This window comes from Pleurodeles waltl, chromosome 10 (genome assembly GCF_031143425.1).
Source record: "Pleurodeles waltl isolate 20211129_DDA chromosome 10, aPleWal1.hap1.20221129, whole genome shotgun sequence".
NCBI classification, from domain to species: domain Eukaryota; kingdom Metazoa; phylum Chordata; class Amphibia; order Caudata; family Salamandridae; genus Pleurodeles; species Pleurodeles waltl.
In genome coordinates, this window is record NC_090449.1 from 445249522 (window position 1) to 445272346 (window position 22825).

The following is a 22825-nucleotide window of genomic DNA, read 5'->3' on the forward strand; positions in this document are numbered from 1 at the left end:
CGTTCTGAGATCTAATATAGGTCTTAGAGTTTTGTACTTTTTGGGTATTAGAAAGTACATAGAGTAAACTCCTGTTCCTTTCTGATGAATTGGTACTAATTCTATTGCTTCTTTTTGCACAACGCTTGGACCTCCAGTTGTAGAAGATCCATGTGTTGTTTTGACATATTGTGTGTTTTCGGTGGGACATTTGGAGGGAATTTGAGAAATTCTATGCAATAACCATGCTGGATAATTGCTAGTACCCAAGTATCTGTTGTTATTTCCTCCCATTGTTTGTAGAACTTGGTTAGCCTCCCCCCACAGGTGTTGTGTTGGGGATTTGTGACATCTAAGTCACTGCTTGTTTTGTGGAGTTTTGGGACTTTGGAACTTCCCTCTACTTTTTTGGAAATGTCCCCCTCTATATTGTCCCCAAAAACGTCCCCGCTGATATAGGCTCTGATAAGTGGGCCTTGTTTGTGAGGTTGTGGGTTCTGTGCTTTGTCCTCGAAACTGTTTTACGAAATGTGCCTCTGCTCTGTGGGGAGTAGAGTGCGCCCATGGCTTTGGCCATATCAGTGTCCTTTTTAAGTTTTTCGATGGCAGTGTCCACCTCCGGCCCAAACAACTGCTGTCCGTTAAATGGCATATTCAGCACGGCTTGTTGTATTTCCGGTTTGAATCCTGATGTACGCAGTCTCTGTATTGTCACTTCTGTGTTTACAGTTCTAGCAGCTGTGTCTGCCGCATCCATTGCTGACCGTATCTGATTGTTCGAGATACTCTATCCTTCTTCCACCACTTGCTGTGCTCTCTTTTGGAACTCCTTGGGCAAATGTTCTATAAAGTGTTGCATTTCGTCCCAATGAGCCCTATAGTATCTGGCCAACAAAGCCTGTGAGTTGGCAATACACCACTGGTTTGCTGCCTGTGCCGCCACTCTTTTCCCTGCCACGTCTAACTTACGACTCTCTTTGTCTGGAGGTGGTGCATCTCCTGCAGTGTGTGAGTTCGCCCTCTTGCGAGCTGCCCCTACTACCACTGAGTCCGGTGTTAGCTGTTGTGTGATGTACACAAGGTCTGTTGGTGGCGGTTTATATTTTTTCTCCACTCTTGGAGTAATGGCCCTTCCTTTTACAGGCTCCTCAAACACTTGTTTGGAGTGTTTTAGCATTCCAGGTAGCATGGGGAGACTCTGGTACTGGCTGTGTGTGGACGACAGTGTATTAAATAGAAAGTCGTTTTCAATTGGCTCTGCATGCAGGCTGACATTATGAAATGCCGCTGCCCTTGACACCACCTGTGCGTAGGCTGTACTATCTTCTGGTGGTGACGGTCTAGCTGGATAACAGTCAGGACTGTTATCTGACTCTGGCGCATCATAAAGATCCCATGCGTCTGGATCATCATGACTCATCCCTGTATGAGTTGGGGATTGCATCATTGGTGGAGTGGCTACCGGTGATGGTTGCGGAGAGCGTTGTGTAGACGGTGACAGGGTTATTTGTTTAGCCACCTTTGCCTGTGGCTGCTTGTCTTTCTCTTGGAAGGCAAGTTTGCGTTTCATTTGAATCGGAGGGAGAGTGCTGATCTTCCCTGTTTCTTTTTGGATGTGGAGCCATCTTTGGGTGTAGTCTGGCTCCATTGTATCCAGTTCCTGTCCAAATCTATGTGTTTGCATTTGTGAGGACAGGCCTTGTTCCTCTGTGTAGGAACTTGATTTCGGTTCCGAAGCCGGATGTTTCGGTATCTAAACCTTTTCGGCTGCCTTTTTCGGTTCCGACAAAACTTTTTTGCTCTTCGGCGTACAGATTTCTCGGTGCCGACTTGGTTCGGTGCCGCTCTCTCGGTGCGAGATTTCTCTGACCCGGTGTCTCAGGGTCGAGTCTGCTCTGACCCGGTGTCTCGGGGTCGAGTCTGCTCTGTGCCGGTATCTCAACTGGAGTCGGATGACTTCGACACATGCATGCCATTTTTCGGTGCCGATGCCCGGTCACCTATTTTTCGGGTTAAGCCATGGCCTGTTGGCAGTGGCGTCCCCTGGGCTTTACTGGTTTTTACGTGAGTCTTGTGTATCGACGTCTTACTCACGGTTTCTGGCATCTGTTCAGGATCGACCTCTTCCGAGTCTGAATCCTCGATGGAGAAGGCTTCCTCTTCTTCCTCCATGTGTTTTTGTCCTGTCGGCACCGACGCCATCTGTAATCTTCTTGCTCTTCAGTCCCTTAAAGTCTTTCTGGACCGAAATGCTCGACAGGCCTCACAGGTATCCTCTTTGTGTTCTGGCGACAAACACAAATTACAGACCAGATGCTGATCTGTGTAAGGATACTTGTTGTGGCATTCGGGGCAGAAGCGGAATGGGGTCCGTTCCATTAGCCTTGAAGACGCACGCGGTCGGGCCGACCAGGCCCCGCCGGGGAATCGAAAACCCCAAAGGGTCGCCGGAGCTCTTCCGAATTCGGTGTCGATCTGCTGTAGCTAACCCGATACCAAACGCAAACAATACCATCGAATTTTCTGAGTTTTTCACTAACTTTCCGAAGCGCGGAGCGAAAAGGAACACGTCCGCACCCGATGGCGGAAAGAAAACAATCTAAGATGGAGTCGACGCCCATGGGCAATGGAGCCGAAATGGGAGGAGTCCCTCGATCTCGTGACTCGAAAAGACTTCTTCAAAGAAAAACAACTTGTAACACTCCAAGCCCAACACTAGATGGCGGGATGTGCAAAGCATGTGTATCTGCAGCTACACATGCCATCGAACATATATATATATTATTTTTTTTAGGGTATATCGTAAAGTATCTATTTAGAGAACAATATAGATACAACTGTTCAATTGGCCGGGTAAATCGCATAGGATCTGTCTATATGTAGAGAGAAAGAAATGTAGATCTAAATAGATCTTATCTATTTATCTGTCTATGGATGGATGGATAAGCAAAAACTGTTTTCAATGTAAAGTGCTTTTTAAACTAACTACACAGTCGCTATATGTATCTTTCTGTAACAATGTTTTGTGAAGATAATAATAATCATCATCATTATCCCTAGTGTCGACAAGGGGTGTTATGCTGTAGTCTACAGATGCTGTAAACAAAATGTGAAAGCTAATAATTACTGTGGTGACAATAACAATAAAAATAATATTAAGTAGGATGGCTAATTAAGACAGCTCCAGGGGCCACCCTCCCTCATCTTGAGGACCCAGTGCATGTAATGAACTTCATATGTTTTTTTTTCCTTTTTGGGGGGGGGGGGGGAGGGGAGGTAGTTCTAAGACCACTCTCTGCCAGAGTTCTCTCGGAGCACCATGGCACAGGGTCCTCATGAAGGAGACTTGGTGCTTGGCTGCCCGGAAGACTCCCTAAGCCCTGTCAGTGCCAAAGTCGAACAACCTGGAGGCTGCTGCCGTACTTGCCCCACACCCCCCAACCTCGCCCAACACTGATGATGTGCAGCTGGTCAGTTTGCAGCAGAAGACAAGGTAGATCAAGTGTGCTGAAATTTGTGCCTTTGTGAGCAGAAGTAGTATAAATATCCCTTATTTTTATTATTCAGGGTCTAATTGTGGATTGAGAGCACAGTGGATCTGAAGCATCGCAGGATTGAGACCCCCCCCCTCCCCCTGCAGACAGAGAGGGGGGGGGGGGGGGTCGGTCATCGGGGGTCCCTTGAAGATGCAGCATATGGTGCATTGTAGTTCAGTAACACTGTCTGAACCCTAACAGGATTTTAATGGCTACTTAAGGGGGGGTGGTTTGGGTGTTTGCTAGCAAGGGTTATTTTTTAGAAATTCAGTGACAATTGCTGCATTTTTAAGCACCTTAGACTAGTGGCCAGCCTAAAGAAAAAACTAGAGCTCCCAGAATTTCCTTTCAGCCTTTCTCCCAGCTACAGAAGTAACCAGGCTGGAGTGGCAGACAAGGGCACATCTTGTGTCATCTAGCCTGGCACACATTGGCATGTTGAGCTTCAGGTGGGCACCAGAGTGAGTGGTATCCAGGGTGGCATAGCTAGTACTTAATTTGTAAATAAAAACGTGCCAGTACCCAAAGCTCTTCTCTTAAACATGCAGCTGCTGCAATTAAATGTGTGAACACTGAATACTGAGGCAGCGTCATCCTGAAGCCATCTCTGGTCTCTTTAATCCATTTAAAGCCACTCCCTGCTACTTCAACTTTCTCCTGCAGCTTTCTGCTCTCCCTTTTTGTTCCTCCGTCTTTCCCATGTGTGTCTTTTGCTCGCAGTAAATGCTTGAGGCAGAAAAATAAGTGCCGGCCCTCAAAAATAAGTGCTAGTGCTCCTTACCAGAAACAACAAGCACAGATTAAGCACTGGATGGAATCACATGAAGGTTGGTGATGACAAAGGGTTATTGTTTTTGACTCATAATGCAAGGGGGTTACCAGCTGACCTGTGCAGTGCGTGCTTTGCAGGGCAGTTAAATAAAAATAAATTGCCTACAGTTTGGGTGTTTAAACCATTTTATCTGAAACCATTTTGCATGTTTGGTAGCAGTGTATCTTATACTGCCTGTAATGCAAGTTTAACATAATGACTTGCATTTGCACAACACACAAGACACAATTCTCAATTGCACCAACCAAAATTTTATTCTGTGGCTTTTTGGTTACACACAGACCTTTCAGTGCATTAACTTATAGAGCATCATAATATACAGTAATTAGCTTAACTTTTCTATTTTTCGTTTAGGCATCAGTTATTATGTATGTAGCTAGCTGACTGAGAATATTTTGGTTTTCATAGCCACACATTTAACCCCGCCCCATTGCATGTAGCATCACTGTTCCCATATTTTTTTTTAATGCACTTTGAGCTGAGTGCTGAGCTGATTTATTAACTTATTTCACTCCAGTTGCAGTCAGTACAAGCACAAATGTGGTCTCATTGGCTGAGCTAAGCGAAATGAGGGTACAAGGTCAGTGTTGAGCCTGACTGGATGGTTCTGTTCATCAAGTCCAGGTTTAGTACTTGTTCTGATTTCCTGCTCATCGTAAGAAGTGAGTGACTATTTTTGTACGTTTATTTCCATTTTTAGTGTGTAATGGAATGAATAATTTAGGCACTGTGAGTTCCACATATTTGCTTAAAATAGAAATTTGATTTATGTTTTAAACTGTTTGCTTCAACCTACGATTGCATTATTTCAGTGTTAAAAGTTTGGGCTACTTTTTGGGCTGGGACCGGTTCATTTTGGGCTTACTTTGGGCTGGTCGTAAAACAGCTTTGGGCTTTAGAAGGCTTTTAAAATCTGGCAACACTGCTGTTAGACAGCCGATCAAGAGGCCACCGTCTCACGCAAACGGTGCATGGAGCTGCATCGCATGTGGATAAGATGGCTGAAAGGCGCTGCTCCTCGCACACGGCTTCCGGTGTGCTCCCCAAAGGATGCCTGTATGCGCTTACAGCAACTGCCACAAGGAACACCTCACCATGCGCCCCAAATAATTGAAGCCAGTGCGTGCAAAGGCCACCACTTCGAGAAGGCAACACTCCACACAGCAGCAACTCTTCAATAATCGGGCTGCAAGTGAGCTTTAGCCGTGCCCCAAATGAACCTCTGTTTCAAATGTGTCATATTTAAAACTCAACAACCTCAAGAAATAATCAATTTCCTAAAAGGTCTGTCATAAGATAATCAACCCTCGACTGAGGCAAACTAATTAACAAGATAAATGGCATAAAACTATGTTTTAAGGCAAAATCACAATTTTAAAACATTATCAATCCCTAATCTGATTCTAATTTACGACACATTTAACAATCCATTAAAAATCCATCTCAACTCATATTTCAAAACACACCTTGTTTCACATATACATTCATCCTATACAAAAGGTACATATCTGAATGGAGCAGCAGCAAAGAAGAAGGAAGGAAGGTGGATGGGGATTCTGGCCTTTTATTGATGCGTGGAATATTTTCAATGTTCTATATTCTTTAAAAAAGGCTGCTGGTGTATTGGTAATAAAGGAGTTTATGCATAATATTAGCCTTCGGTTCTTGTCATTAAATATCTCCTGCTCTGATGGAAATGAAGACAGAAAAGAATGAGGGAAGGATAACTGACTGTCTCACCTGAAAATGTGATATTACTCAGTATAAAGAGTGTATGCCTCATAAGGACCAGCTTTTCTGGGAAGGTTGCCATATGAGAACAGACTAGAGCTTGCTAAAACAACACAGACATAAGAAACACTTTAAAATGTAATGAGAATAGTAGCTGTGCTGCAGCTCAAGAGGCAAACACATCTTTTAGTTCAAGCTCATATTGAGTTCTCACTGTACCATACTACAAAGCCGGAGGAAATGTAATTAACAGCCTTAATAGGAAACGCAGGTGCATTGAATAACAAGGTTTGCTCAAGTTATCGGAGAAAAGCTTATCAGTAGCCTCTAACTGTGCCCAAGGCAAATCCTTACTCGGTCAAAGATAAAATCAAAGACACATTGGACAACTTAGCCTTTAAAGGATTAACACTTCATACCAGGAGAAGAAATGAGTCCAATCAAATGCTTAAATGAACTTGGTTTAAAGGTGGTGATGCAGTCAGAATAACATCCAGCACTTTCACCAGAAGATCAACAACTTTGTTGGCCCCTTTCAACCTCATTCAATTAAGGTGTAGACTGTTAAGGTTCAGATGAAACACCATGCTCTGTTGCTGGAACAGAAGTTACTCTTAAATGGAAATCCAAAATGGAGGACAGATGCTCAGGGTCAGCAGGTGAGAGTACCACACCCACCAAGCTACATCCAGGGTCAGCAGAATAGATTCTGCTCGATTCCGTTTCTCATTCTTCAGACTACGCAGGATGAAGTTGTGAAGACACGTACAGAAGCGTTAGTCTTACCAAATGTGGAACTCATCCTCTACAGATTCCCAGAGGGGGCAGAAACATCAACAAAGGGCAACCCCATGAAACAAAGCAGTTGTAGACTCCATTCCTATTCAGCTAGATGGCCCCAACTTAACTCACAAGGATGTTGAAGGAGCCTGCTAGATGACACACTGTCACAGAGATTTTATTAATTGTTCATTAGCACCACAGCCCCAGCGCCTCCATTCTGTGTTGCCTCAGTACCTAAATCAACCTTCTCCTGATCAACAGCAAAAACATATTGGTCAGATGTATGCGCACAGCTCCAAAACATTAATGTAGAAGCAGCCTTCTGACTGGGACAAGAGTACCCAATTTTCCACATTGCCCAAGTGACCTCTTAAGCTGAGGGAAGAAGCAACTGTTAGCACTGAATCTACAGGCGGGAAAATGCAGAATGGCCCGTCGTTCCCAAGAAGCCCCCTAGGAAACACCGATATGATATGAAAGGCACCATTAATATAGGGGTAACTGCAGGCACAGGTTCTAATAGAGGGTTCATGTGTCATTGATTAATTGGCCTCAGAAAAATGTAGGAGTCTAATAAACAGAAAAGGCGCATCAAGACTGGAAAAACAGCTTCTGCTAGAAGCATCAGGATCATAGCTTAAATACCCTGTACTTGAGGGGGGAGGAAAAGTTTTTTAAAAACTGTCTAAAATGGACATTCTGAAGGGCGTGGCCAAGATGGCAGAGTAGACGGATGCGTCTTTCGGAGCTCTGCCACCTGGGCCCAGAAATAGCGGTGCGGTGGGCCTGGCCCTCTCCAGCGGGGTAGCCTTGAGCGGCAGAGGGTGCACACAGTGCCTGGAGGTCAGACGGGGTGCCCAGAGTGTCTGTGGGGCGGGCCCCGGGGCTGGGCCTGTTTGGGCGGCGGCAGGAGGGCCGCGTGTGGCTGAAGCTGATGGCCGGGCCGGGCCCCCGGCCCGAGGACAGTGAGGGGGTGGACGGCTAGGTCCGGGCCCAACAGATGCGGTGGCGGCTGCGGACTGCGGCTCCTGAAGGTAGCGGTGAGTGGGGGCCGCTGTGATACTGGGCCGAGGGGCAGAGAGGAGGTGCGTGCGGACGGTGCGCGGCCTAGGCCCTCGGCCCAAAGAGGGCCCGGAGAGAGCCCGGAGACCATCATTGGCGCTACCCCGTGACGCCTTAAGGGGCTGGCAGCAAGGAGAGGGGCTGCTGTGCCGCCTCCCGGCGTGATGAGCTTGTGACCTGCCAGGCACGATATGTTGGCGGCATAAAGGGTGGTTGGCGGGACTGTTCGGCCTGCGGCGCTGGGAGGTGCAGCGAAGAGTTGCGAAGAGGCAGTGGACAGCAGCGCAGCGCAGCTAGGGCCTGCTGGCCCTGAAAGGACCCAGGAGTGATTTGCGGCGGCCCCGGAGAGTTGGGACATGGCGAGGGCTCCTCTGGTCCCGACTTGCAGCAGTCTGTGGCAACCCCAGAGGCGTTAAAGCGACACTGCGACTGGCGCCAGGAGTTCGGCGGGACAGCTCGGCCCGCGGCGAGGGGACAGAGATCCGGCGGAGCGAGCACACATGTGGGGACCGTAGCAGAGGCCTTGTGGGCACTGAGAGGGTGGTGATGGCATCTACTAAGCCTAAGAGGGACCAGTCGGTCAGAAAGATGCCAACAAGATCACACCCATTGCAGAGCAGGCAGGCTGAGGCCGCAGCTTCGCCGCGGGGCCCAAAAACCTGGGCGAAGCGGAGGCTGATGGGAAGGCCCAGGTTACAAAGAGTTTCCTTACGTCTTTGTTCGACTCGTTGAGGGCAGACCAGCAGGAGCTTCGAAGAGACATCTCCCAGGAAATGCGAGATCTGCACTCTGATATCACATCGCTGGGGGAAAGAGTGTCCAGTATGGAGAATAATGAGATCTCCAGAGGGGAGGAAGTCGAACAACTCCAACAGGAAATACTCTGTTTGCGTGAGCATCAGGAACAGCTGCAGATCGTGACCGAAGACTTGGAAAATCGCTCTAGGCACCACAATATACGCATCAGAGGGGTTCCACAGGGGGCTGGGGGAGATGACATTAGAGAGTTTCGTATGGCCTTGTTTCGTTCCCTCGTGCCCCTGAGAACCCACCGGAGAACCTTCTGGACTGGGTCCATAGAGCGGGCCGGGTGGGAGGTGCCGGGGCACGCCTCCCTGATATTTTAGCGTGCGTCCATAATTTTATGGTCAAAGAAGCTATACTCCAGAAGGCGCGGAACTTGCCACAGATCCAGTTTCGGGGGCATAGCCTGCAGCTTTATCAAGACCTCTCCGTGCGGACTCTGCAGAGGCGCAGAGAGTTTAAACCTATCACAGATCACCTCCGAGCTGCCTCCACGTCCTATACATGGGGTCATCCCTTTAGACTGGTGTTCCGATGGGGTGATCAGCTGAGACAAGTGAAGACGCTTCAGGTGGCCCGTCGGGTGCTGGGTCTGGAGGAGACGGAGCAGAGGGCGGGATCCCCCTGGGGGGGGTGTGTGAGGGTTTGGGCTTATTGAGCGCCGACCCAGTGGTGTGCCCCCTTCTTCGGTTTGGAGCTCTACCTCGATGTGGACGTTTCACAGAGGACTAGATTGTTGGTTGTTCTGCACCTGTTGCACCTTTTTGCCTAGTTATATTGTACCCCCTCTACAGGAATTCTGCTCTTTCCCGGAGATTACTACGGGATCCCCTGTCTGCCTTATTCGGGGCTGCCCCCGAGCTTGGCCCCACCGTGGGTCCCAGCTGTCGTGGCTTTTCGTCCCCATGCATGGGTCTGATGTTTAAATGTATTAGCCTTAATGTTCGAGGCCTTAATAACCCTTCGAAGAGGCTGGCGGCCCTGTCTTTCTTGGAGCGCTCTGGGAGTCAGGTTTGTTTGTTACAGGAAATGCATCTACTGGCTACTGATACCTATCGCAAGCGTTCTAGGTGGTTCCCCCAGCAGTATTGGTCCTCCGCTTCCACGAAGCAGGGTGGAGTGGCGATTTTATTTTCGAGGTCCTTCCCTGGGGAGGTGGGGAGGTATCTGGCTCTGAAAGTCGGCATAGACTCCTTTCCTTTCACACTCGCCAATATATACGCACCCAACACTCAACAAGAAAGTTTCATTAAGCAGGTGCTCTCCCCAACGTTTACGACTTCAGATAGGGCCTTACTTGTGGGTGGGGACTTCAATATTGTTCTGGACAACGATTTAGATAGATCAGGGCATAGGTATGGGCAGACTGGGGCTTTGAACTCGGCAGGGTTACAGTGGCTGGCTGACTGTGATTTGGAGGATGTCTGGAGGGCAGCTCATCCGGGTCTACGAGACTACTAGTTTTATTCAGCAGCTTCTAAAACCTACGCACGCATAGATTACTTCTTAGCCACCTCGGAGTTCCATGCACGGGTTCAGGAGACTTCGATTGAGCCGAGGGCCCTGGCGGATCATGCTCCCATAACTGTGACTGCCCGCGTGGATCACAGTCCCGCCCGGGTTCCTGGGTGGCGCTTTCAGGACATGATGCTGCAGTCTTGGGACGTGGCAGACTCCTTGCGCCGGTCGATCAGGAACTATCTTGATCAGAACGAAAATGGATTAATTAGCATGGGCACATTGTGGGAGGCGCTTAAAGTGGTCCTACAGGGGGAAGTGATTCCCCTCTGGGCTAGAGAAAACAAGGCCCGGAGGGATAAGTGGGAGGCCCTGGAGCGGAGAGTAACGCCACTGGAGCGTTCCCATAAGCATACAGGAGCTCCCAGAGTCAGGAGGGAACTGGAGAAGATATGCTTGCAATTGAAAAGATTGGACTGGGATAGGGCGGAATTTGCTTTGGTGCGCCGTAAGCACAAGTATTATGTTGGGGACAATAGATGTGGGAAGCTCCTGGCTCAGAAGTTGAGGGCCCAGAGACACGCTACTGCGGTTCCTCTTCCTGGAGGAGGCGCGCAGGGATGTGCAGATCGCGGAGGCCTTTGCCAATTTCTACCGGGAACTATATACAGAGGATCCGGCTACTGACTGCAACCCCCCTTCCTACCTCTCTGATTGCGCAATAACACCGCTCAGGGAGCAGGATGCAGCTCTCCTCGATCAGCCAATTCGGTTGGAGGAGGTGATATCGGCGATCTCGCGCTTAAAGGTTGGGATGTCGCCTGGCCCGGACGGTTTCACTCCGCTTTTCTATAAAACTTTCTGTCCGGAGCTCGCCCCGATACTCACCCTGCTGTTCAACTCTTTCACAGAGACCAAAATTCTTGCTCCTAGTATGCTTGACGCCATTATCATGGTCATCCCTAAGCCTGGGAAGAACTCTGAGGAATGTGGGTCTTATCGACCCATTTCGCTCCTCAACATAGACGCCAAGCTGTTTACGGGTGTATTATCGCAGCGCCTAAACCCGTACATGCCCGGGCTCATTGACCCAGATCAGGTGGGTTTCATACCCCATCGACAGTGTGGAGACAATACGAATCGGATTTTACATCTTATAGATAAAATACACAGGTCTCGTAGGGAGAAGGCGTTCAATAAGAGTGCATTGGCCTTACCTTTTCCGGGTGCTGGAGCGTTTTGGTATGGGCCCCGACGCTCTTAACCTGGATCAAGTGTATTTACAGCAGGCCCAGTGCAGCAGTACACGTTAATAAAACGGTATCATTGCTGTTCCCAATAGGAAGAGGAACGAGGCAGGGGTGCCCCCTTTCCCCGCTCCTGTTTGCTCTCTATATGGAACCCTTGGCACAGAGACTTCGAGCGGATCCTCATATTACAGGCATTAAGTTTGGGGGTGACCACCACTTTATTAGTCTGTACACGGATGACGGGATTCTTACGTTAGCAGAGCCCCTGGTTTCGCTTCCAGCGCTTATGGATGCTTTCGATGCATTTGGCGCGGTCTCTGGGTTCAGAGTGAATGCGCAGAAGTCACAGATCTTGAATCTGTCGGTTCCTCCAGACCACGAGGCAGAGCTACGCTCTACATTTCCCTTTATGTGGGCGTCATCACATGTCCCGTATCTGGGCATTGTTCTAGCGAAGACAGCAGCAAAGACAGCTCGAAGGAATTATGTGGCCCTCTCCAGGAAGGTACTCAGGGACTTAGAGACATGGGGGAAGCATAAGCTATCTTGGTTCGGTGGGATTGCTGCAATTAAAATGACCATCTTGCCGCGTATACTCTATCTGTTCCAGACGCTTCCTCTCACTCTGCCACCTAACACTCTAGCTGCGCTTCAGGTGGCGATTTTGAAGTTTATCTGGGACTGGAGACCCGCGCGGATATCCCGTCACATTCTATATCGCTCCAAGTTGGAGGTGGGGTTGGTGGTGCTCTGTCTGTTAAAATATTATCAGGCGGCACAGCTGCATTTTTTAGTGGAGTGGAGCTGACCGTTGACGGAAAAGCACTGGTGTTTTATGGACCAGGCGGTTGTTTGGTCCCATATCTGGAGGGAACCCTGGTTACGACATCGACACAGAGCGGCGGGGCTCTACTCCTCTCCTATCACGGGCGCGACCTTTGGGGTGTGGGATGCGGTGTCGCTGACAACTTTCCCTTCCCCCATGACACCAATATGCGCGAACCCAGAGTTTGCTCCTGGCCTGAGTTCAAAGGGCTTTCAGCGTCTACATGCGAGGGGGTGCAGAAGGGTGGGGAGCCTATTTGACAAATATGGTATTATTCCCTTTGACCAGCTCCGGGACACCTATGGCTTAACGGAAGCAGATAGACTGGCTTATTACCAGGTCCGGCATTGGGTGCTACAGCAAACAGTTAAGCCCCTAGTTGCTAGAACGCTCACTGCATTTGAGAAATGGCTTGTAGGGAAGTAAGATAAGCGGTTGGTATCAGAAATGTATGCACATCTCCTCAGGGCCATACCCTTTGCCAAGATGAGGGGGCAGAACTGCTGTGAGAAGGAGATGGAGAGAGAATTGACGGAGGAGGAGTGGGAGGGAATCTATTTCAGGGTGCACCACACAGCTCACCATATCCGGGGGTTGAAACTGCCTATAAGATAGCTACTTCTTGGTACTACACCCCTGTGATGATTCAAGACTGGGACTCCACTAAGTCCGGGCTCTTCTGGAGGGGTTGTGGAAATACGGGCCCGCTCATTCACCTGCTGTGGCACTGCCCGAAGCTGACAAGATATTGGAACTGCATTTTGGATGAAATTGATAGAGTATTTTCCATGGAGATCCCAATGCTCCCGACGTACACCATTTTGGGTTTATCTAACCCTCTCACCTTTCCCCTCCGCTCTTTGAAGGGTCGTCAGATTGCCCTCGCCCTCAATGCAGCACTTCAGGTGATTCTCGGATTGTGGGGCACGGACGGGGTTCCGAGTTATACCTCCTGGCTTTATAAGCTCTGGTATATTCTGGCGATGGAGAAACTAACTTTAGGTGCCAGTCAGAGGGCAGATGAAATAGCTGAGCTGTGGAGACCCTTTATCCAGATTCTATCCGCTGAATTTAACAAACTTACATGCCCTGTATATCTGAAGGTACTGAGGTTGCTTGGCAATGATTGATCGGGGCGGGTGTAGTAAGGCCCGCTGGGGTGGAGAGGGGGAGTCATGCGGGTGATTCTAATGGATGGGGGGTGAGGTCCGGGTGGGCGCAGGACGGCGTATGGCTGAGTATAGCTGTGAGGGGTTATGTTGCTTCATTTGTTCTTGTTTTATTAGATTTTTCCTTCTATTCTCTGTCTTTTCTTTACGGCAAGCCATCGGACTTGGATGGGTTTCGTTCTGGTTTGTGGCTAATTGTTGCAGGAGGGACAAGAAGGTATTTAGCTCTGGCTGTACAGCCTTCTTCATTGGAGCTACTTCCTGGGGCTCTTTGACAGAAGATGTTCTATGCTGTTGGGCCGAGAGGTTGTAGGCGCACAGCTGTGTAATGTGTTTCTTGCATCTTAAACTAATAATTAACCGACGCAGAATGTCCATTTTATGGATCAAATCTGTTTGAGGTGGGATTTCGGCTCAATTTTGGAGGGTGAAGAAAATTGCTTACTGCTGTTTTTGTCCTCTCATTCATCCCACCTCAGCTACTGAAGGTTTGGTCATTCAAAAATACAAACATACACTGCTGAGTCATGCTTAATGGCAACACAATCACACCACAAAAACATTGCTCCAATGTTGAGAAATACAAGTTATGTTCAAAGGTCCTTGTTCAAAGTGCAAAAAAAAGTGGTGGGCGGCAACCACTTACTACCAATGTTTCCCCACCACTATTATGATTTAAATAGAGATTTATTAGGCATGTGGTGATACATGGCGACCTGTGGGCATCCCAGCGCTAGTCGAGCAACATGGACTTTGGTAGTAAGCTCCATGAGGGTTAGTTCTCAAATTACATTTTAAGCCTTTTTCTTAGGAGCAGTTAATTTTCAACTGTCCTGAAGGTAAAGGTCTTCGTGCTCCAGAATTTTGTTACATTATATCTGAAAAATGTTCCTCCATTCCTAGCCCTTTAGACTACCACAGCCCGTAGTGTACCAAAAGTATTACTTTTTCCTTTGTTTTCAGAATTACTCCAAATGTTGTTTAAAACACCCCCAGCTGGAAGGAGTAAAAATATTCTAAAAGGAAAAAGAAGCTTGTAAAGTGATAATAGTGTGAAAAATAATGAAGCATTCAGTACCATGCACACAGCAATAAAGGTAAAAGAAACCAGAGAGTGTCAGACTAAAGACAATAAGAAAATTAATGAATAACAATAACCAAAAATAATAGATTTACAGAATAAGGCAATCTCAAAAATTTTCCCCAAAAAGGTACACAATAGCATGCCAACCCAATACATATAAATGAGTGGCGATCATGTTGCAATGGAGACCACTACAGAGTGACTATATAAATACAGAAGGAAAACTACGGAGTAAACCATAGTGGGACATAACATCAGTAATAAAAAAACAAAATAAAAATAATCAACACCACAGAGATTGTTCTGGAGAGGTCACAGTAGCCCCCATAAAACACGTTTTTCCCATTAATTTTCCCATAGGGATTTTGAACAAGCCCAAACCCCTGAACGGAATAACACAACATTTGGCAGAATGCTAGCTGTTGGTCCAGAAAGCACACTTTTTGTGATTTGGTGTAAATCCACTCAGTCGTTGGAGATTTTCAAAGGCAAAGCATATAGATATCTAGGGACATGAATCTGCCGTGGATCCTCCTGCCCCATGCTGATGTATGACTGGCTGCCAACACTTCAACAAGGAAGTGTTGGCAGCCATCTGGAACGGTCTTCAGCGGAGTCCCACAAAAAAAAGTGAACAAATAAGAAAAAGGACAGGGCAGTCTGAGAAGTGTGGTTGAAGCTTGTCTAGCAAACTGGGTAGTACTAACTGACCCATGTCTCAAGTGGACGTGGGTGTAGTGACCAAACAGGGAGGATTTCAGAGCCATACTGCCCACTAACAACTACTTCTTGGTGAACAGGTTGACCTTTTTTGGACTCTCTACAAATAGGTGGTAGGGAAAGTATCTTGGAAGAATTTGGATGAGCAGGATGCCTGGATTACAAGGCTCTCCAGTGAATTGTGTGACGACAAAAAAAAAGCTGGTTTGCCTGATGCCGGTCTATGTTCTCATTACTACCCCATGTACAGCTGTGAAGGATGTGGGTATCTACCCTACAGTAAGTATAGGATCAAGGAGGGCCTTGTTGAAAGGCAAGAGAGGTACTGCAGAGTGGGATGCAGTGGGTAGCACCTCTGTCAAAAGGTTGGTCTTTGTTTTAGAGGAGGGAAACTTCTGTTACCTTTCTAAGGACCGAGTGTCCTCTGGGGTAGATAATCTGATTGGAGAGTGTAGCTCCCATTCAGGTGAGGTGTCAAAGCCATCAGCATCTTTAGACCCAGCAAACTCTGGGTTCCCATGATAGCGTGCATGTTCCAGTCATCTGTGTCTGGGCACAGATCCTCATTGGGGCCAGTGTCCCCAAAAATGTACTACCCTTCCTCTAGAAGGTACTAGCCTCCCTTTGGAAACTGTGTGGAGTAAGCACTATATAAATGCAATTTATACTGTGGACCGGAGGAGTTAATTGTAAAGCAGACGGCATCAGCTATGGAGTCGAAGTGAACTGCAGTGCTCAAGTGATCAGTCAGAAACTAAAAGGTGAGGTGAAGGTCCTGACAGGATAGTAAGAGGAAGCACCATCGGGTGTGGTGCTGAGCCAGCACCAGTGGATCATCACCATCGGAGGCAAAGTGAAAGCTGACAGTGGAAGTAACTGAGCAGAGGCTGTTTAGTATGGTATTAGAATAGCTCTGAAGGTGTAACCCATTGGACATACAGGACTGGGAGGAGCTCCCGGGGTAACCAAGGTACATCTGATAAAGTCAAACACTGCATTCAAGAAAGGAGATTGATCTGTATTCGGGCTGTGAAATTCAGGTTAAGGCTGACTGGGCTGGGGCCTTGGTGCCAGCACCGCAGGCAGTAGCAGGTCCGGGATCGGCACCAGGTCCAAAGGAGTCACAGGCACCAGATCCTCCTTGGTTGTCCACAGAAGGTCAAAGTATCATTCCACCAGTACTAAGGTCAAAGCTACCATTGCATCAGTACTCATCCACAGAAGATCAAAGCTACCATTGCATTAGTACTCTTCAATCCCATCTTGACTATGCTCACAGAACAAATCTTTGAGCACCATTACTAGTTCCACACAAACTACAAGGAATCAAATGTGGCCGCAAGGCAACAGCTGAACCTCCTAATGCAAATCCACAATAAGTCTGATCAAATTTCCTTGCACTGGTTACCAGTGGCCAAACAAATCACATTTAAAGTAATGTACATTGCTCATTAAGTGATCCAAAGAAATGGACAACTCTACCACTAACACAAAAACTCCATATCTACCCTCATGTCAGACCACTGTGCCCAAAGTTGGCTTGATAAATATCTACTTATATTAAAGAAGTCATGTAATGGTGAAATCTCTGTCTCCATCCCATCAGCTGAGCTACTGAATTTGATGCCTGCTTGAATACCAAAAGGCGACATGATCAAGTCTTTAATAAATATTTTTTCTAACATTATAAAGAAATTAAAACAGGACTCAAGATCACACAGCTGTTTGTTTTCTCACTCTCTGCGAACATTTCATGCTTAAGTGCTGCAATTCACGGTGCACCAAGCTTTGAGCAGGTCTCTGAAACTCCAAATTTGATAAACATGTCCTACATAGTACATTCTAAATCAAATAACCTTCCATCCATATAGTCCAAAAAGTTGCTAATCAAGGTTTCTCAGCCTCATCTGGAAAATGAAGCACATTACAAATGGCACAATACAACCGGTGGTAGCAGTAAGAATTAGAACTGTTGAGAAGATGGCAGAACATGACATGCTAGAAGAGAGGACATGAGGTACTAACAAACAGAGGGAAGCAGGTAATGCTTGTTGGAGGAGGAACAGGATATGCAGAGAGGTAAAGCAGCTGCAGAGTCTCTCTGCCACATTAGGTCAGTGGCAGGATGTCATATGACCATTTACTTTTTTCATGTTTTGTAGAGTGCAAAGAGTACCCTTCCAGTTATTTCTGAATGCTGGCCAGCTCCACAGGCACTAGGCAGGAAAGATTTTCACCTTCCAAAGAGTTGAGTTCAGATATTAGTATATAGTTCGTAGAGGGTTGGTTAGGGGTCTCAGTTCTCCCACCTTGAAATATGGTGTGCTAAGAATAGGCTACACTAAGAATATTAAATACTATAAGAACCTAAGTACTCTTCTAATTTTAATATGCTGATATCTGCAGTGTTAAACCATTCATGGTCACATCATACATCATGCCTGCTTTGACATTTAAAAATGCGGCTGTGCCCGGAATCAGGACAGGACAAGAAAGGGTGTCTACAAAGTTCACTTCATGGCCCTCTGAAGCCTTCAAATTCCCACAAGTACCAATGTTCTGTGCAGATTTATGCTTGAAGTGACTGGGGACACTCTTAAAAGAAGGCAACCTCAGTCTGTAGGCCCTCTGAACGCAAACAAACAAGTATGATGCCTGCTGGTAGTTTTGTAACGCTTTTGGAGACTTAGAGGTGACTGCATCATTGTAGGAGTCAGACACCTTCTAAGGCAGGACCTAAGCTCTGCAGTATATTTGCCTTTGCCATCTCCCCTTCAATATCATACAACTGTCCTGTGCACCCAGAATAACACAGTGCAGGAGGCTAAGGGTGCACAGGGGCTTCAATCTGTTTGCTTAAACATGGTTTGATATGTTTTTGCTGGGCAAATTTTCAGGGCATTGAAATCAGAACAGTCATTAGCAAAGGTAGCAGCATGAGGACTATTCAATAAATCTATTAAGTGTAGTAGGGTGTTTTTGCATTCACATAATTTCATTAATAGTAATTGAAGGAAATGCCACCTTCTGAAATTGCTCCAGCTACTGCCAGGGCCTCAAAGCCCAGTCTTCTATGTAGACACAGTTAAGAGAACCGTTTTCCAATAAGTGGGAGTAAAGCAGTCAAGGTATGCCCACGACTGGGAGGCTGACCACAGAGGATCTTGTCCTGCAGCAATTACAGGAGTAGTTTCCAGGAGATTTATTGGGACACCTCCTGCTGGATTTTAATGGCAGCGATCAGGTGGTTTGGGACAGTAAAAGAAGCTCCACCTAATAGGAGACTAAGCTCCACATCAACAACCTACTTACAGATAGACGTGGAGCCATCATTCTGTTGCACAGAAGTAGTAATATCTCACCATAGCACACAACCTTTCTTATTCATCCTCAGTCTGATGAGATAACCTCAAATCAACTGCACTGAAGGACTGAGTTTAAGGAGTATATATTTTCACATTACCCTTTAGGATAGATCATTGAGAGTTTATTTTTGCTTAGATTTTATCTGAATCATAAGAATAACGAGGCATGAGAATAAATACTTAAGTTTAAGTAATCAGCGCAAGGTTGAACAGTTTGTGCATGACGATAAACATTCAAGAGACAGTAAGTGAGGCTATTGACGGCAGGGTTCAATGAAGGGTGAGTCAATGTCTGGAGGTAGATGTGCCCCTGTTGGAGTCACCTCTAACATTGTCTTGGTCGTTCCTATGGAAGCTACCTCTGGTGAAGTACTCTGGTTCATGTGCCTCCTGAAATGACTGCTGGTGTTGGTATCCCTGCCTCTGGCTAGAGTGAATGATTTACAAACTGCTCTCACTTGCTGTTTACGTAAGGCAAATCTAGGTGTTCGTGTCTGACTTTTGACATGATAGTCATCTGACAGGGTCACTGATGAGGTGGTATTGTACCACTGGCTTAAAACGTGGGGCTCCTAGGAAGCTGTGGTTTCTGAGAAAGATGCTAGAGTTGATCTCCTTGGATGCAGAGTCAAAGAAGTCTAGGGCACACCGAATGTCAGTGTTTGGAATGACAACTGCTTTTGAAACCAGTTCCTACTACCTGTAGGCTTCAGGGAGGGGCTTTGCCAATTTTTTGATTTCGCCCAGTAATAGCAGTCATGCCTCAAGAGCAGTACAACAAAATTAATATTACCTCACTTTGTGGCTGACCCGATGCCACATGCCTCTCTGCCATAACAATTTTCTTGCTTTCCATATCTGGAGGAAGAGCATCGCCTATTGCCTGAGCTGAGACTCTCTTTCTGGCAGTGTGCACAACCACAGAGCCAGAAGGGACATGCCCCTGATGTAAACTTGGTCATCTGACCTGCCTTGTATTTCTTCTTGACCCAGTGGGTGACACCTAACTTTGAATGGGACCTTGATTGTCTGTACTGAACTTCACCATGCTTCTTTGCATGGCCAGGTACTGGACACACCTCTCTATTCTAAAGAATTTTGACCACAAACTTCCTCCTCCTCAACCACGTAGCGCTTAACCTTCTTGTGCTTCTCCACTCTCTGCTTGACTGCATGTTAGGCAGTACTGTCAACTGGAGGAGGCCTTGGCAGAGTAGGGCTCTAAGTCAGGATCATATTGGTGATCAACATGGTAATTCTCCCAAGGGTCACCCCCATTCCTGTATACAAGAGGGTCATGGAACGAACTGTGAAGATCTTAAAGGCTCCCTTGGTCTGAGTCAATGTGATCAAATAGAGTAGAGGACCGACTAAGGAGGTGGTAGTGTGCGATGATTAGAAGGTATGGTGGTGTGTCGGGTCTAGGTGTGCGAGATGCAGTGGCAGAGGTATGGCCTTCCCTCTTACCTTCCTAGGGAGTAGAAAATACTATAGTACCTCCAATATCGGTTTCCCATTTTCTTGGGCTTGTGAGATATGAGGCTGTTCCTGCCGAGGTGGCTGAGCTAAGATTTTCCCTGTGCATGGCTGAATGAAAATCTTTCACTATCTGATATCGAGCACCTCAGGAAGAGTACAGGTGAAAGGGGCCATCTTCGAGTCCAATTTCTGCATCAAGACTAGTTTCCGAGATTTTTTCAGGGTGGGTCTCTGACAGGGCTTCATAAGTCAATTTCGACTCACAATGTCTTCCCAGAAGCTCAGGGCGGAGTGTAGATCTATGCAGCTGCTTGATGCCCATGGCAGCATACTTTCCTTGAGCTGAGTAAGTCTCTTGTGGTCAAGAGGTCTTGGAGCCAGGCCCAAAGGTCAGTGCCTCTTGTGGCTCACCTCAGGACTCACTTTCTCAACAGCAGTAATCAGCATTAATGTGAGGGCGTTTCTGAGGTTGATTCAACAGGGTGGGAATGGGTTTTAATGTGTATATGGGGAAAAGAGGTGGAGTGCTGATTCTCAGATGTGCGCAAAGGAATGGATGTTCTAAGAGTGGGTTTTGTTCTAGCCTTGTGCTCTGGAACAAGGGAAATTCTTCCTCCTCTGAAGTGTTGGAGGACAGAACCCCTGAGCTTTGTTCTTTACTTACCAGATAGATACATGAAGGCCCAGGGTCCTCTTCAGTGCCAGTGAATTCCGAAGGTATGAACGGTTCCATCGTCTTGGACTGGCCTTGATGCGGTATCTTGGGATGTGCTCAGCACTGCTCAGGTCAGTAATGGCAGGTCTTCTAGCACTTGAAAGCCTAACACGACGAGCTTGTCAACTTCTGAGGCTCTGGAGACAAGCACAGGTTATAGGACCAATGCAGGTCAAACCAGAAAAAAATCGAACTACATTCAGGGCAGAAATGGAAGGAGTATTCTCCATAGCAACCACCAGTCATTCTCAAAACTACCAGATCAAGAAAGTTGCTTTGAGGTCAAAGTCGAGTTCTACGCGGTCACTAGTCCGGTGAAGTCTTGTTCAGTCGCTTGTGTAGAACTCTCAATGACCGGCATCAAAAGTCCCAAAGGAGATGTTGTCTCAAAACTTCTTTCGAGAAAAATTTTCAAATGTTTGTGCCCAACACTAGATGGCAGGAGTATGCAAAACGTGTATCTGCATCAACGCAGGCTAAGAACATGTTTATGGGACAGACATTACTTTGGTACAGATGCAGGAAGCAGTTGTGGTCAATACCTCAAATAAAGTGTTACATTTTATTGCACAAATCCGGTAAGGAAGGGTAAATTGGTCAGAGTTGTAATACAGCTTCATGAAGGTTGTCATACGTTTTGATGGCACCAGATTTACAGAGATGGAGAGTATGCCTGAAAAAGAGGAGTTATGTTAAGTCCGGGAAGCTTCTCTGGTTAATATCTACACACTGCCATAAATTAGCAACTTCATACAAAATGTTTTCTAACTCCTTTCATTAGTGTACTTTAAAAATTCAATGTTATTACCTTTTGTTACTGCTGGCTCATGCACATGTTCAATACCATCTGTTTTTTGCTCAGACGTGCAGTTGTCTTTAGGCGTTTCAAGGTTTTTGCTTGCATTAGTCATTTCATCTTCGATATCGGACTCTGAGAGGTTTAAGCAGTTTTCAACAGAAAGTGGATCTTCAATTGAAAAGGATTTATCAAGAAACATAAAGTCTTCTGAAGGACATGTAAGAGTTGACAATTGTTCACTTCTTGCCTTCTCCTTTTCAAACTGCAGACTCAAGTCACTCTTTTCCACATAAACTTGAGAAACATATTTTGTTGTCCGTTGACGACCTTCGTCTTCCATAAATCCCTGTTAAGGAAAAACAAGGCTGTTAAGTGCATACTTCTCTAATCAATTTTGTAGGTATAGATTAAAGCATCACAACGATACCTTATCAAAAATGTATTTTGTTGTAATTTTTTTAGCGCAAGCTTGACACTGAATGTAAGCAAGCTTTACAAAAAAACAAGCACATTACTTATAAGAAGACCTAATAAAATATCAAAGGTGGAAAGCCAAAAATAACATTATAAATTCACATTAAATAAACAGAGGGAACTAAAATAGTAAACCATTTGGATCACAAAATCTAATATGTAATAAGTGGATGAGATGGTGTAAAGGAATAATTTGGGAAATACCAAAGCAATGTGACAAAAAAAATAAAAAGAACTGCAACAGTTTCCCCGTCTAAATTGTACAGCAGTAAAGAAGCATCTTAAAATATTTAATCACCATCTTTACCAGTGAAAAGAGACTAAGAAACCTGTCCCTTCTTTACTTGAATGATTACCACCCTTCATTATCTGTGATCTCCCCTAACATGTTGCATACTAACAATTACAACTCATCAATAATTTGAAGAGAAAGTGCTCAAATTAAACTAATAGTTGCTGTGACAATGAGCATGTAGGTTAATGAAGTTTGATACTGCTGAGAATTTTGTTGAAAGGAAATTGCACAATAAGATTGTATTTAGTGATTATAGTCTCCTTCATGTGATTCTTGTTTATTCTCTTCTGAAAGTTCTGTTAGACATCATAATGGCCCTGCACAAGCACTCTGTGTCGTTACATACAGAATAAAGTACACCATGGTGCACATTAGTAGGAGATTTCAAGTCACAGAGGAGCTGCATGGCCGTATAGAGGAACAAAGGCAATGGCCGACACACACACACACAAACACCCTCCCCT

The 22825-nt window shown here is 46.3% G+C and overlaps 1 protein-coding gene across 1 annotated transcript in view; it reads right to left on the minus strand.

The window, feature by feature from the left end:
* Positions 1-22825, minus strand: part of GTF3C1 (general transcription factor IIIC subunit 1) — a 1928973-nt gene that overhangs the window by 1534511 nt on the left and 371637 nt on the right. The window contains exon 9 of the mRNA XM_069210709.1: positions 21602-21938. Within this exon, the coding sequence (XP_069066810.1) occupies positions 21602-21938 (337 nt within the window). The remainder of the gene's footprint in view (positions 1-21601; positions 21939-22825) is intronic.